The sequence below is a fragment of the Chelmon rostratus genome, chromosome 14 (genome assembly GCF_017976325.1).
Source record: "Chelmon rostratus isolate fCheRos1 chromosome 14, fCheRos1.pri, whole genome shotgun sequence".
Lineage (NCBI taxonomy): Eukaryota > Metazoa > Chordata > Actinopteri > Chaetodontiformes > Chaetodontidae > Chelmon > Chelmon rostratus.
This window is the reverse complement of record NC_055671.1, coordinates 18458528-18475563: the sequence shown is the minus strand read 5'-3', so window position 1 is coordinate 18475563 and position 17036 is coordinate 18458528. Positions and strand designations below refer to the sequence as shown.

The 17036-nt window shown below is 41.5% G+C and overlaps 1 protein-coding gene across 7 annotated transcripts in view; it reads right to left on the bottom strand.

The window, feature by feature from the left end:
* The window catches only part of LOC121616824 (rap guanine nucleotide exchange factor 6-like), a 147009-nt gene that overhangs the window by 18878 nt on the left and 111095 nt on the right, over positions 1-17036 (bottom strand). For all 7 annotated transcript variants that reach the window (XM_041951638.1, XM_041951640.1, XM_041951635.1 and 4 more), the window contains 6 exons: positions 16514-16621; positions 15991-16194; positions 14496-14604; positions 14131-14374; positions 8030-8187; positions 624-864 (listed from right to left, as the gene is read on the bottom strand). In XM_041951638.1, the coding sequence (XP_041807572.1) occupies positions 624-864; positions 8030-8187; positions 14131-14374; positions 14496-14604; positions 15991-16194; positions 16514-16621 (1064 nt within the window). The remainder of the gene's footprint in view (positions 1-623; positions 865-8029; positions 8188-14130; positions 14375-14495; positions 14605-15990; positions 16195-16513; positions 16622-17036) is intronic.

Sequence of the window (17036 nt, the reverse complement as noted above, 5' to 3'; positions counted from 1 at the left end):
TTCACTTGAGTCATTTACTCAGGAACTGATTTACACTTTGGAGATTGTGGAGCGAATTAACAACTCACAGAATAGTACCTCGTAAAGTGTGGTATCGGATTATTCTGCAATGGCTAGAAATCTATTTACAGAATAAAGCTCACAGTAGTCATGCAAAATGCTGAGCACAGTGTGGCCTTGCGTAGGCTGAACCAGCCCAGAAATAATTTGGAAAAGAAAAGGAAGGAAAATCTCCAATGTCTCAGAATTCTGGCCATGTAGTGCAAGCACTGTGGGTTATCGCTCTGGTTTAGTCATTCAAGTCTTCAACAAGACATAAGTGTATATAAATTTTCACAGTCTATGTTCCGCTTCCAGCTGCTTTCTGTCCAAGATTCCCATTGTGGATCTGCTGTAAATACATGTCCATGCTTTTTTCCTGGACCAATGTGCTTCCCTGACCATGAAATACTTCCTTCCTGGTATATTAGTTCTTGTTTGCTGCCTTGCATAGTTTAAGTTGCAGAGGCAGAAACACCCTAATGTCCACCACATTTGGGCTACGGCACATGCATTTTAAATGTTCTGTGTATAACATTTTTCAATAAATGACATTTAACAGTTGTGTAATTCTTTTTCCTCACCTGCCGTTGAGCTGAATCCGATCAGCCAGTTTGGAGAGCTGGTCGGGCAGGCGGCGCTGTTTGATGACTCCCTCCGGGCTAACGGATACCTCACACAGGGAGTAGGTCTCAGGTGCCGCGATGAGGCCGAACTCATTGACGGTGTGGGCGACCACGTCCTTGGCAGTAGTGTCCTTGCTGATGATGATGTAGCAGCTCTGCTGGTCGGCCTTGAACACCCGGATCACCTGGTCTGGGATGTCTGAAGAAGAGGAAAAAGGGAGAGCTGTCAGTGACTGGTGGAGGATTGGACGAGTTGATGGTTACAGAGTGTGGGGGCCAACACTGTAACAAAAGCCAAAAAAACTAATTCGGCACATAAAACCAGTGTGTCTTGAGCAATATACCAATAATGTGAACATTATGAAATGTGGCCTGGGCCAGTAATGGCAGGTGTGAAGGAAATAACTGCACAGATATCATTATTAAGATGTTAAGAAACTAATTGTAAGTTAAGTCAGTTTAAAAGAGCTTCATCTGGGGAGGTGAAAGACTTTCTCCCGTGTGTGTGTGTCTGTGTCAAAGAGGAAGTCCATAAATGAGAGAAACTGCACAACTATTGCTGATAAGGAGAGACGGAGCCTAAATCCACTGACATTTTGGGAAGCAGTATAACTTTGAATGCTAAGTGGGAAGTTCATCCATCCTGCCAAAAGGTCATGCACCTTGTTATGAAATGAGCTGGTGATGCAACCTGAACTGTATAAAAGCTGAGGAGGGACTCCCCCTCAATCTCATACTAAACATGCATCAGGAGCAATGATACGCTTCGCTCACTTTCTGTCTGTTAGGCGACCTGGTCATACGTTTGTGTCTGATAGTTACACATTTAAGTTCTACTTAACATTATGGAGAAAACCTCTTATTGAGATTATGATGGTCCTTAAGTAAAAAAAAAAAAACGCACTTTCTTCATTTAATAATTAACCGTTAAAACTTAAATCATTTACTGGGCCACATTATGTAATGTACAATTTAATGCAACGAATGCAACACTGAATAATTCATAAACAACAATAAAACTGCATCATCTTCCATGACCATGGTTTTTAATGTTAAATGAAATACCTTATTATTGTTTGATTGATTTAACGCGATATTCAACAGTAATAGGCCGAAATAAAAGCTACAGTTTCGTGGGGCAGCTGATGCCGGAGCAGCTGCACGCGACTCGACACGGTGCGATGTGTGTTAAATAATGGAAATGTTCCCCCTGAGTGAAATATTGCATTAAAGATCCCTGTGTTTGAGTAAGGAGGAGGGTACGGCCCATTAGCCACAGGCAGCCAAAGAGCTCCATCACGTAAACTGAAAATAGAGAGAGATCACGAAGAGATCATCTAGAAACAAAGCAAAAGGTCTGTCTGACTGATGAGCTCGCATCCTCCTGTTTACCAAGCAGAAAAGGGTTAAGCGTGTTCAGACACAAAGTCATTACCTTCACCTTTATTAGCACACAGATATCTCATGTGTCTGACCGTGGGGATCTTTAGGTGTGTGTGTGTGCCCAGATGAAAATAGCTGGGGCAGCTTTATTATCATCATCATTACAGCGGCAGCACAATAAGCAGGAACAAATTGCGGAAGGTAAAGTCAATAACAATAACGTTACAATGCTGATAATCAATCACCTCTGCTTGTTTACTGAGCCTGTTGGTGTGTGTCACTGTGTGTGTGTGTGTGTATACAGGGTCATTGTATTTTCAATATCTGTGATGAATGAATGGAAGAATTGAGGATTATTTTGAGGGAAGCAGCATCACTGTGGATGTGTCCAGGTCTATAAATGTTGCTATTGCTTTCGAATTCTTTCCTGAATATGCTATTATGACAGGAAAGTAGTCATGGATTCTTTTTTTTCTATTCATATATACGCAGCCAAGGGTTTTTCTATCCTGCAATTTCTCTTTTCTGATTTTTTACATATATTGTACATTAAAATATGTGTACCTTGAATATATATTGGTCTCCAGATGTTTTTCTGCTTTGTGGAATGTGTGGATTTTACTTTGCTTTTTACTATTTTGCATTTAACAGTTGCTGCAATGTGAACATATTGATGTTTTGATGTTTAGGCTAATGTTGGATATGAATGACCTTTCTATGGACTGTGAGCTTATTGATTGAAATGACATGACACATGCGCTTAAGGCAGTCAAACGATTACTGTCTCTAATGCTGAGGAAGGCGATATATGTGCAGAAACAGTGATACTTAGAGTCAAAAACACAAAGGCTGCATCAGAGGAGCAATTGTGAGGCTCCCTCCATGTTGCTGCAGCAGCAGAGCTCCTCTCTTGTTTATGTGCAGCAGGGTGGTGAGGGTGGGCTGAGTGGAAGCTAAATGCTCTGTGTCTCATTAGCAGTGATTTGTGATTAGAGAGAGGGAAGCTCTTGGCTAAATAGCTGGCTATCATATCCGTGGGGCTTAATAATATTTAATCCTCTGGACGAGCTGCGGCCCGACCTGCACGCAGGAGGACAATCGCTGCCCATCCAGCCAAACATCCAATCAATTATCACATTTAATAAGGTATCATTCATTTTCCTCAACACCAGAGAGGACTGAAGCCAAAGAGGATTTCTACAACAGAAAAAAAAGTCTTGGTTTTTGCAAACACAGCACTAAGAGAGGCTACACGCTTTCCTCCTTGCCCTCCTTTCAGCAGTTTGCCAAAGCTTTTCCCTGTCACTCCATCATACAGTCGGAAGACATAAATCACACATGAAAGCATACAGAGCAGGAGAGGGCAGGGAATGATGGCTTGAGGCATTCAGAGGAGAGGGGAGTAGAGTAGCTGTGGTTAAACACCAGGGCTCTAATAAATAAACACAAATGAAAAAAAAAGGATCTTATTGCACTTGTTAGGAGGATGTTTCATTCCTGAAAATAGAGCTAGCACTAAAGGATAAAGCTGCTGTTGTTTTTACGTTTTTATTATCATCACCAATCCCCCCGAGGAGACTAAAAGTAACAATGAATCTATCCTCCTAACAAGTGTTGGCTCCGTAGCCCGAGCTTGACACTACTTATGCTTCCATGTGATAAAAGCCTGTTTTTGTATTAAAAAGACACAATCAAGCCAAATGGTTGCATTAGGTGCCACATTCCTTCATGCTCTGTTTTCTCTCAGCAGCTGGAGGGACGTGTTGGTGGCTGTGTCTGACTGACAGCAGCCTGCGGGCTTTGCTCTGGTACCGGCAGCAGGGGGACCAGAAACAAAGCAAAAAAACTTGCGCTGTAGCTTACAAGCCGTGGGCAGACATTGCTCCATCAGTGGTACTGAGGAGTAGGGACCACACCAGCATCTAACCGGACCTAAGTGACATTTGCAGGTGCGTTTACATGCCGTTGGATGTGATTTAGCTGAGCATCTAGCCTGCAAACTGATGTTAGCTGTGCAGGAATTTTTGTATGGACGCTGATTCAACAAGCTCAGGTTCGGTACAAGACGTGTGTCCGTGTCTGGAAGCTAGATAAGAAGGACGCTTTAGCAGGAAAGCTAATGTGGGCTGCTGCTCAAAGTCTGTGTTGTGCAGCAGGCTGATGGCTGTTGGTCAGCAGGGCTGTTTGCCCTGTTTGCCTTGTGATAGAATGGTGATGTTGCTGCTTTATGCAAATATGGTTTAAAATTAAGTGATCGATTGGCTGCATATGGATAGTGAAATGATGGTACTCCAATGAATTCGTGCAAAGACCAGTACCACCATGAAACCAAAAACATAAAATATAATTTCTGCAGTGTGGTTTCTGATTGAAAGAAGAACACAGGACAAGCGATTCAATGTCAGCTGGACTCTAAATGCACTCATGTCTGTATGAATGAAGGAACATGTTACTACATGCGACTTGATCATCATGGTAACTGTCCAGCATTTCTCCATTTCTTTGTAATAATAAATTTACTTCTGATGAACACAAGGAATGAGCAGCATTTAGAAACTAGCCTTGAGGAATTGCCACTGTTTTCCAGAGAGAAGCACATCACACCTTTATTTAAGTGAAAATGATAAACATGATTACTTCAACCCTAAGGTGACCCCGTGAAAAGGGAAAACCGACAAAAATGTCCTTACGCTGATACTCTGAGCCTGAAGGATGTAGTTGATGGATGCAGAGATGCAAAGATGGAGTGTGGAAAATTAGTTCAAGGATTAACAAGAAAAAAAAAGATGTAAGGGAGGATTTTTTTACTGAAGCATTATCAAACAGTGGCATTGAAGGTGTGTATACTTACAGTACAGTCCCAGGGCTTGGCAAGCAGAGAGGAAAAAGAGAAAACACAGTGAACATGAGAGGAAGCATGTGTGGGAGGAGTACAAAGAGACATAGTAACTGGAAGCATCACGACAGAAGAGGAAAAGGAGGGAAGACCAGCGGAGTCTCTCGTTTAGCCTTAATCTGTTCATGTGAAACCAGAGGGGCTGAGAGTGAGTCATCGTGTCGACGGAAGAACATCTGTTTAAAATCACAGCAAGAGAGACGCGAGAGGAGAGAGCAGGAGGAGAGGAAGAAAGACACAGAGAGCGGACGAAAGAGAGAGACAAAAGAGAAAGCGGAGGATCTGAGAGGACAACTTCAGTCAGAGCTACGCATGAAAAGACACGTCGACACCGCTGCTCTGCTTCTTTCTCTAAGAACCAAGAAGAACAACACGGCACGCCTCACTTCTCTAACTCTCTCAGCTTTTGTTGTTTAGCACAGGGATGCACAGGATCTGTTAATTGGTTAATCGTTCTATGAAGGCCTGTGAAATGTTGATGTTCGCCCGACCGACAGTCAAACAGTGAAGGATAATTAATCCAAAGTGTTATAAAGAAAAGAAAACAGCTCTCACATCTCAGAACCAGATAATTGTTTGCCTGTCAAACAATTTAAATGATTAAGCAATTATCAAAATTGGCAAGAACTGTTTCTGTGAAACAAATAATCCATTGATTCAATTCCTGCTTCTCTTCTGCTCAAAACCAATACAGAAAATCTAATTTATAAATCAATCATTCCTGTCACGCAACAACTTGAGGGCCTATGCATATTTTTTTGCTTACCTTTATTTGGTATGTGCATACTCTATACTGTATAAGTTCAGTGGCTATTGTGAAGCACGAAACACTTCGTAACTGAAGTTTTGATTGCTAACTTTTACTGATACTGTCGGCACGGCAATAACAATGCGACATAAGATTTGTAGCAAATTGCCAAAAAATCAGGTTATGCAATTATAAAATCTGAAGTTCATCCTAAAAAACCCAATCTGAATGGCTCCTTAAAACAATCGAAGAGCTGCGCTAAACCATAAAAATAACTAAGATCAATTCAAAACAATAACAACATTGGCGGCCATGTTGCTCATACTTCCTAGTATGGACAGCTGAGAGGGGATGTTGATGCATCAGCTATGCTAACGTCATTACATCACAGGTAGGATTACTACAAGTCCTGCAGAGCATCTGGGGCAGGGTTAGTTTCAGAAGGCTGCCCCCCCCCAACTATTAAATCTAATGGGAGGGCAGAGGACGAAAGGAAACTTGATCTAATGGTGGATGATTAATGGGAAGCAGTTGGTGTGTGTGTGTTTGTACTCTAGTACAACACAACCACATGTAATGTATAGGTCTACAAACTAGGGATCTACGTGCAGGTGTGTGTACGTGTGTGTGCATGCGCTTGTCTGCGTGTGTGTAGCTCATTGATAAATGGCCGGTGGAATAAATCAGGACCATATTCACTCTCTCGCTCTATTTCACCTCTCAGCTTTCTCTTTCCTGTTCTCTCCTCTCTCCATATTTCAATCTCAGTAACACACACACAAATCACACACAGGGAGAGCTCCATGTTAGCTTGAATAATAATGGGCGCAGAAACCCATCTGACAGGAAAGGAATAAATAAGTCTTATAGTCCAGGAGGTTAATTCTTGTCAGACGGATACAATTCTGCAACAGCTCTGTGGCACTTCAAAAAGAGAGACCCCAGGCTGTGTGTGTGTGTTAATATGTGTGTACACCTATGTTAGTAGCCTCCAGTTGCCTGCTTTGAGTGAGTAAATTTGTGTTCCTTTGTCAGCGCAACTGAGCATAAGTGTTTTTGAGGACTTTGCCTGTATGTCAAGGAGAGCGCAATATAAGAGAAAAGAGAAAAACCAAATGCACACGACGCTACACTTCTCATATGGCAGCTTTATGCGATTATGTTCAAGGGTGACAGGTTGTCTGTGCAGCGTCTCTGAGCATTGGAGTCCTTCACTCCACAAGTGGCTTTTGCTGTTCGAGTGGGGCCGAGGTCTCAAGTCAAGTGTGACAAACAGCTTCAGGGAAGAAGCAGTGAATTGTTTGAATGAGACGCCTGAAATAAGACCATGAAGGTCATGAACAACTGTGAGTTAGTGTAATTAAAGTTTTGCTTCCCTTACACGCACAAAATACTTGTGAAAAAAATTATTCTTTGGCTGCTTTTCCGAATTCAGGTATTGTCTTAAGTGACTTTCAAACAAGAAGGCTGTTTGCATGAATGTGCCTTGGTTCTATCCTTTGTTTCATGTTTGAGTTTTATTTGGGAGACAAGTTTTCGGTTTTGTTGTTGTTGTTGTTGTGGACTGCTGCGAACTGTGGACTTTGCAGTTTTGTGGTTTGTGCCTTCACCCTCAGGCCACTGTGGTGCCTCAGCCATTGTTTCTTTTGGTTATGATAACATTGTACTCACCAAGGTTATTATTGAAATCTCAGAACCAGTGAAATTGCTAAAGTAGAGCCAATCAGACAGGTTGTAAACAGACCAACAGTTGAGTCAGATTATCTGAAACACTTGAAATAATGATAATAATCTATCGTTGGAAAGGAAAATAGTAGCTGTGTCCAAATTCAGTGCAACACCCCAAACCTCTCCAGGTTTTGAGCGTACAGTGTGTTTGAGCTGGAAAAGAGACAAAATGAACTACACTCAAAGAAAAAATAAGTATGCATATTAAAAAATGCTTCATTTTTGATGGACATGCTGATGCCAAAATAGTCTGCACAAAGGTGAAATGGAGGAGTCCCTCAGAGCTAACACCCCAAAAAACAAACAAAAACCTACTAAACGTCTGGGGAAACTTTTCTGTCTATTTGTGATGTTTCATTGGCAAACATTTTATTTTATTTACAATTTATTTATCATTGTCAGTAGAAATGATGGCCCAAACTACAACAATACAGTCAAACAAAGTTGTAAATAACGAGAACTCTGCTTTTTATGATGAACGTTAAATTTAGCCAATCAGCGTATTGTAGAACACAGTCATGGAATATTTCCTCAGGTTTGGTGACATTATCAATCACCTTAGAAACCTGAAAAAGCAAACAAAACCAACAGCAAACCGTGTTTTCTCACCTGCAGGGTTGGAGAAGTCGAGGACGCTGGTCGCCGGCTGCAGCAGGTCAGGACTGCTGGACGACAGGTTGCCGGGGATGGGCATGATGGCCACGCTGTGACGACACTGCTTGGTACCCACAATGCTGTCGTCCTGAGACTGACCCATGCCACCATCACTAGAAAGGAAAGCAAGAAAGGGAAGGGGGTGAAGGTTGGAGTGGGGGAAAGGATGGACGGCATTAAAAGAAAAAGGGTGATATGAGACAGAGAGAAAGAGGAAAATTAGATTTTCTCCATCAAAGACTAACTTAATGTTCTTAAATGAATTTTCAGCTTTGATTCTGCAGCAGTAGACATTGCCTGAATGTTTTTTTCCCTTTTGTTTTATGAGTTTGAAGCACAAGTATAAGAATGAGTGCTTTTTCCACTGTGGGAGAAAAAAATAATCAGGAGATTAAATCAAAATGTCTACTCTTGCAGAATGACAACGCAAAATATCAATATCACTATATTTTGTTTTTTAATATGCAGCAGTGACACAGCTGAAATTCATCCATGAGGTTTCGTGAATGGTAGGAACTGATAAGGAGCATTCACTGATAGAGACACACAAGTTCACCAAACACACACACGCACACGCAAGACAATGAGACAGGTGTACACGTGAGACACAAACAAGCATTGCAAACAGCGCAGCACCGTATGAGAAGGAATGATAAATAATGAGGATTTTAACTCATTTAGGTGTTTTCCTGTGTCTTTGCAGTGCGTGTGTATGTGTGTGTGTATGTGTGTGCAGCAGTTGGTCACATTATGCTGCTAAACTGGATTTGAGAAAAAGCCGTCTTTTCTACCTGGCTCCCCAGCTTCCGCTCAGGGATATGCAAACATCAACCTTTACATTAATGGTCTCATTAGGCTGCCCGGGCGAGCATACATGTGATGGAAATGGCAGCTCTTCTGACAAAAGCCCACAGACAGACAGGCTGGGTATTGTGATTGTGAGTGGCCCTGCCTCAAATCATAAATGTTGGTTTCAGAAGGTTGAATAACACTTTCTTAAACACCTGCTTCTTGCAGGCTTCATCAAGTTAAATTTTATATTTTTAAAGAACTTTTTAATGCCGAACAGAATGGCATTTAATACTTGTTTCAGAGCCATACTGGCCAAAACATAAAAGTATGGAGGACAACCAGTAGGGATGATATAATCTCAAATTATTTATTATTATATCCCACTTTTCCAGTACTTCCCAGCAGTATGCAACAATAATTTCTAATCGTATAATAAATGAAATTAGACAAATAATAATACTGGACTTTCTGTGGCCTTTTCGTTGAAGGAATATCTAGAATAACATTTTAGACAATAATAAACTACAAACATAAGCACAGAATAAAAGAAAGTGGAAGCAATATGAGCTGATATCTGCCCTTTAATGTTGTGATGACTTATTGCACATATTTAAATAGTTTGAGTGACAGTCTGCAATTAAGTGTCTGAGACAGACAATTCATCTCATCCTGCCTGCATGCTAACTGCAGCTTCCCTCCCTAGCCGTGTGTGTCTGTACAGTATGTACTGAACACGATGCAGTAATGCAGGGCTTCCACTAACACAGCAAAGTGCTGCTGGAGCAAAGCCTCTGTAATCTTCAAGTCACCAGTTGATAGGTACTGCACCAACAAGATGGAAGCAAGAGGGGAGAGAAAAAGACGAAAGCAAAAAGATAGGAGGCACGAAATGATGAGAAAATGAAAGAAACAGACAAATTTATGTTGATTAAATAACTTGGAGGGTGGTGGAAAAAGCGGAAGGGCATGATGGTGAAAGTGAGACAGCTCAAATAAGACTTCTCACATTGTTAGCTCTAAGAAATGAATAATAATTCAAGTGGAATAATATTCACGCTTTAACCAATGCAGGTCAGGATAGACAGAATTATAGCTGATGATGACAAATGTGATGCTCAGGAAAGCCTGACTGTCACATACAACAGTCCTGTATTTAGGTTTTTTAAAGACTTGCTGGTTCACTGAATATAATGAGACATTTAATGGACATTAAATGTGGCACTGAAAGGATGTCTATACAGGTATTTATCTGAGTCACTTTAGGCCCAGGTGTGCCGTCTGTTCAACATCAAGAAACCAAAACCATCTGCAGCCGATAACAATGTATTAAACCAAAGCCTCCTTGATATTTTCCGCAACATCCCTGCAGAGTTCAGTGCATCTGGTTGAATAACAGAACATCTAAGACTGACTGCAGAAAGAACACACATTTAATTGGAGAGTCTGAATGGAAACAGGAAGAACACCTTCGACTCTGCTTAAAAATGGGATTCATGTGTGAAAGGAATTAGCATGAAATCCATAAATGCAGTCCTCTAGCAATGTTGCTGAAGGTCAGTGGTACTGGTGAGTGTGCATGTGTGCGTGCGTGCGTATGTGGCAGCCTGCTGTGCGCAGGTCTGCAGATGAGTACTGAATCAAACGGGTAGAGGATGGGGAGTTACGCAAGAGGTCTTACCCAAACAGGCCCCTGAAGCAGCGGAGACAAACGGGAAGAGAGACGACATTGAAAAGCGTGAAAAAGAAAAAGAAAACAAAACCAAAAAAAAAACAGAAGCAGAGCTCCGCTGAAGTGCAGCAGAGCGACAAGGCCTCTCTTCACGCACACACACTTAAAACAGCACAAACACACATGTAGCCTGACAGAATATACAACAGCTTAAGTTTGAAAGCGCTGACAGGTTTGCTGAAATAAATAAGCAGAAAAAAAAATGTCAGGAGCAGCTTTTCAATGCCAGCATAGATTCACACACAGCACATGACAGGAAACTGAAGGATCTATGAGGAAATCCAACTCCAGTATTTGACCTTTTTCACAAAACATACTAGTGAGATGATCTGTAGCAAGAAGCACATTAGGATTATATTTTCAGGAAAAATATTAAAGAAAACAGAATTATCAACTGTGACTTTTAGCACACAAAACATCCAAGTACAGAAATAAAGCACTTATACTTACTCTGTTACAGAAAGACACATTTTTTTATCAAGCAATAATTTCATATTGTCTTCAGGTGCATTAAAAATAATAATCTTATGATGGTACTTGAGGAAGACAAAAAGAGTCATAACTCTGTTTTTAATTATTCAGTTTTTGGTTTAGGGAGAGTTGCACCTTTCTTTAACATATAAGCCAGTTTTTTTTGTGGGCTACACCTCCACACAGTTGAGAAATGGTACATTTACAGTGATGTTTAATGTTCATGTAAAAAGCAAATACTGCTGCTTGTCTTGTGTTTGCTCCAATCTGTCAACCTCCCACTGCAGGTGGGGCTCTTTTAATTTAACATTACTGACTTTTAAAAGTCTTCACGTGTTTGTAAAACGTGTAAAAGAAAATTAATATTAGCACCACTTTTTCCGTTGTTGTGTTGCTGAACCATGGCTAACAGCGCACCTTCAAAACAGCTCATAAAAATGACGTTTGTCCCACTGCTGCCATACGGTGTCGCCTATTGAATGACGTGTTTCCAAAATGTTCTGGTTTGCGAAACATAGTGAAAACAAGGCAGAGCCCTGAACCTGTCCCACATGGAGTCTTGCAAGTTCAGTTTATGAGAAGCTCCAGGTTAATGGTCTGTTATGCTATTAGAGGACAACTCAACCATGGAAATAAAAGTGCACCAATTATATGAAATTGGTAGGCGATGGCCTTCTTACCAGAGCATTTCCACTCAAGTCATCACAGATGATGATGATTATAGTCTATACTGGTGTCCAAGATACAGTAGAACCTATTTTACATACATAAAACCTATTTTTGTGAATATAGACAGTTCTGCTGGTACAAAAAACTTTCTAACTAATGCCCAGGCAGGCCTATATGAGTAACAGAGTAGTAATTTCCTGAACAGTTCTGCTTGCAGGTGCAGCAGTAGCGCAGTTAGCATGCAGCAAAATGTGGGCGTCTTGTAGAATGAATGCTGAGATGCACACACACTCAATAACACAATAGTTATAGCAATGTGCATCATGTAACCGTTTCACAAAGAGGCAGAGAGGATGAAAATGGCATCATGGGAGATGGGGTTAGTATTTTATTGTCATCTCACTAAATCACCTCAGACTCCTGAAACAAACTGACTAAAGGCTAAAACCTTGGTCTATTGCTTTCCAATCTCTGGAATGTAAATCACCTGGGTTGGTCAATATGGGATGTGTGTAAAGTTGCATGCACAGGCCCGACACCTTAATTTGGCAGAAAAACGACTTGTTTATTGCCAGCGTGTCCTTGTCATATAAAATCCCTGTCTGAAGTGGAGCACAATGTCAGCCAAGAACAGAAAGAAGCAGGGATGGTGGGTTTGTGTATCAACGCAAGCTGGGCAAGAGCCTCGGCATAGGATTTCAAAATTTTAAACAAGGTCACCTGGCTTAATTTAAAAGATTTTAAATATGTTTAAGAAGTGAGCCAAAGCATCTGAATGTGGCCTTTGTGTGAGAGACTATTTCATAGCAACAGGAGTCACAGGTTTCATCCTTGTGAGGGCTAATGTGTCCTTAAAAGTGAAGTGAATCCAGTGTGTGTGTGTGTGTGTGTGTGTGTGTGTGTGTGTGTGTGTGCGGGCATACTTAAAACTGCTTAGTATCTTGAATGACATTGTCCTCAGTGTAGCCTGTATCTTTTGTATACATGCACACACACACACACACACACAAACACAAATCCAGCACAAAATTTTACAATGTAGCCTCCCTTCAAATAAGCACAGATGAATCCTGATTGACCCAAATAACCCGTCTCATCTCCGTCCTCATCTGCAGTCCCTTTAATCAGCCATCAATTGCTTTGAACCAAAGAGAGGTTTGAATGGTGCCGACCAGCAAACTAAAAAGCAATGAAGACCCTTGTTTGATCGATAAATAGAACGCAGCGGAGAGCCTTTGGAAGCTGTGCATCGAGTCAGATCAATGGCTGCGTGATAGCGTGTTTTGCGTTTTGAGACAGAGCACAATCAGTTTTCATGCAAACTGCATGGCTTTGTGGGCACAATCACTGCAGGACTGGAAACTGATAGAGTGGAGACAGTGAGAGAGAAAAGTGAGGGGCCATGCGTCCCAGCGACTGTGTGTGTGAGTTTAGAGTGCGTGAGAGCCGTGCTGACGGTTCGCTCTGTAATTAACAGGGCGAAAACGCCGTCCTCTCTCTCACACACTGACACAGTATGGAGTTTAATGAGGCCTGGAGAGGCATGAAATGATGAAATGAAATCAAGCCTGTATCAGCACGTTACGGGTGGAATATTGAATATGAGCCTCCATCTGCACAATTGCTTTCAATGGCTCCAGATGCTGCAAGTACAATGGATGGTTATGGATGACAACGACAATGGTTATTTGATGATGATGACGATGATTATGATGCCTTTTACATTTTTTGCTATTTGGCTGGAAACTATCGACATTACAGCAGCTGAAGATAAGAGTATTGCAACCACCAGGAAGAGTGGAAAGCGCAGAAGAAAATAATTTTAGAGCAATGTTCAGAGCGTGAAATGGGATGAAACTAGCATATGGGTCCTTATTTCTATGTAGCACCACTTTCCAATAAATGTAGGTAAGCATTTTAGTTATAAAAGGGTGAAATCTCTCCATTTGCTGCTCATACAAGCCGCGAGGAGTGTGCTTCTCTATCGCTTTCTGGGGTGGTTCAATTCAGTCGCAGAGCTCGAAGCTTAGATTTCTGCTCACGCCTCCAATATTTTCTGTCTGCAGATGGTCACAGCTTGCTACAATACTGATGCACAGACAGTAGCCTGATCCAGACAGAGAGGGTTGTGGGACGGCCAACTTGTTCTAGAGTGGTTTTTGTAGAAGGTAAATCCACCTGAACTAATCTTCTGTTGTCCCAGATGCCATATCTGATCATTGGAGTGGATTTAATGATATATCCTTTCAATCAATGTCCTTCTGCAGGCTATTCTTGTGTATGTGAAAAGTTTTAATAATGCATTCAGATTGGAATATTACTAAAAATAATTTTATTCCTGATCAAGATCCTTCTGCAAGCAGACAGGAAGCAGCGTTTGTATTACTCCTCTTACCTGAATGGTTTGGGAGGCAGTATACTGAAGCGCGTCTTCTCCAGCATCTTCCTGATCTTGTTTCGTCCTCCTGACACGGTGTTGGCCTTCATTTTCCTGGTGCTCTTGTGGTCTGTGGGGAACTCCATGTCTCCAGGAAGGTCAGGGATGGAGAAGCGATTGCCTTTTTTCTCCTGGATTTTGGGAATGTGAGGGCCGCCGTTCTTCTTCTCGTGCACGATCCTGCTGAGGAGCTCTTTGAAGACTAGATGGATGGAGGCACAGAGAGAGGAGGAGGAGGATTGGTTGTCATCTCAAAATATCAGCACTGATATGAATGGAAGCAGATTGTGCTCTATGCCCACAATCACTCTGACTTTGCTCACCAAATATGTTGGTTTTGACGGTGAGAGAGAGGTGTGTGTTATTTCTCAGGATGTCAACAGCTTTGGAGACGGAGATGTTCTCAAAGTTCTGACCGTTGATCTCCATGATCTGAAACAAGACAGACAAAATGACAAACATTTTAGCAGGACACACTCAAAACTGACTGAAGTGCAATGACACACACAGGCAGACGTGCCTTTGTCTGGAGTAAACAAACATGCATTGTATTTTTAGATTACCCATAACTGAAATCTGGAATACATTAGTTGTTCTGGTTTGCCTGTCGACATTATTCTCAACCCTCCAGACTCAGCATATCTGTAAGCAGTTTACTAAATGCAAAAAGTGAACAATGCGGTTACTCAGTTACTCTCTAAATGACATGAAAAGGGAAGCATGAATTGCAGTCTGAGTGCTGGTTAGCTTGTTTTGAACACGGTTGTTTCGTGTCATGTTTAGAAGAGACGAATCTGTAGTTTAAACATAACAATAGTACGAAAATGTGCTGTTGATAAAAATACAGAACAAAAGACCTCGACAAAAGACAATAAATAGAATGAAATGAGTGAGTGCAGACATCAGATAATAATTCTGAGGAATCAGTTATATCAGGTCCCATGTATAAAATTTTCTTTTAGAAGACTTTTCAAATAAAAGTTGCCTCTGATCAAAACTTGTAGTAGTTGGATGCATATATGATGTTTTAGATTCTCCATAGGTGTACCAGACTTCATGAAGTTCAAGCTTCAACTTCCAGCTGAGCCGCCGAATGAAAGTTCTTGTTCACCACCCTGATAAAAGCTCCTCTTATCTTAAAGCTCATCCAAACAGCCTCCCAGTGTCTTCCACTTCACAGCGATGATGCCCACAAGTCTCCCTCTGCAGTCGATGAGTTTTTTGGCCTTGGTTTTTGCTCACAGTGGGACTCTAAAGAGGCAAGTGTGTGCTGTCCTAAATATCTTGCCACACAAGTAAACACAAATCTAAGCTCAATTTGGAGCCCTGACTATATGTGTACTGCATGCGTAGCATCCATCTGCACATCTATGTGCAGATTTTGTGAACTCAGTCCAACCACATTGTTACATCAGCCGCCACAGGACTGGTTGATGATGAGACTATGCAACCTGAAACCTAACGGAAAAAGTGGTCAAACGTCCTGCGGTCCTGTCGGGAAGATAGCGTGAGAGTGCCTTTTATGCAATGTATTCTACATTCATCCAAGATGTGACTGGATACCCTAATGGTTCTCATTCTATCAACTAATTAGGGATTAATTTAAATACAGGGATGCACGCGAACGCAAAAAACAACTCAATGTAGCAATACTCCGGCTCCTGAAGCCACATACTATGTACTGTTTAAATGCTCTCAATAAAATACTTAAAAGCGTTAAAGCCAGTGTTATTCTCTAAAAAGCACAGGTAGCAATGTACCATATATAGCAGTACCACTCTGTATTTAACCACATGATAAGGCATTGTGTCCTCTCACCTGATCTCCCCGCTTGAGTCCGGCCTCTGCAGCCTTGCTCCCTACTTCCACCGCCTCAACAAAGATACCGAATCCTCTCTCGCTGCCGCCCTGCACGCTGAAGTAGAGTGGCGACTCCCTGGACGCCTTCTGCAGAGTGATCTGTCTCCACTTAGCCTTGGCTGCACACGCTATGTTCAGCAGCCGCAAATGGCCCTTCATTTTCTGAAATGAGTGAAAAATGGGAAAATGATGAACCTGAACAGTCTTGGATGTAAATTAGCTTTTGTCTCCTAAGGTCTGTGATGTAGATTTGCATGGAGAAACAACTTGCATTATGTATGAATGCTTGGTTTTAAAACAAGCTGGTTTTACATTAAAAAAATAAATGATCATATAATAATGGTTTGATCTGAGCTGCAATTCTGACAAGACATAGTCAAGTCTTTGGGGACTCTTTAACTAAACTGAATAAAAGATGAACTGAATTACAACTTAAATGCACTAAAGTAAAAACAAAATTTGGATTGATGTTTGATCTTACTGTTGCTTCTAGATGTTTCTCAAAGTCCTCCAGGAAGTGCGTCATGGCCGGGTCGCCCTCAAAATCATTGAAGTGGTTGTTGACCCACAGCAGCACTATTCTCGTGACCTGTAAAGACAAATGAGAGCTTCATTCAGTGGAGACACCAAACCAACACTTCTTTTCACACAGTTCCTGTGACAATTTATGTTCACCCCTCAGTTCTTGCACTGTTTTAGTATGAGCTACATTGGTGAGAAATTTGCTGGGCGCTCTTGCAGAATGCTTATACTGTAGGTGTTCGGCCAGAGGCCATACTTAACTACTTTGCAGGACCTCTGCAGCTGGTAGTTGCCTCAGGGACACTTCAGCAGCCTAAATGTTTGGTACTATGAGTGCTTTATGTGTACTCACTATGTTAACATGCATGTCAAATGCTGCCCTTGTTAAATATTTCTCTGTTGTATTTAATGGTTAAGTCAGTATAAATAACTTGATTTGCTGCTAAACTGTTACTCCAACAAAATGCAGCCCCAATGGTCAC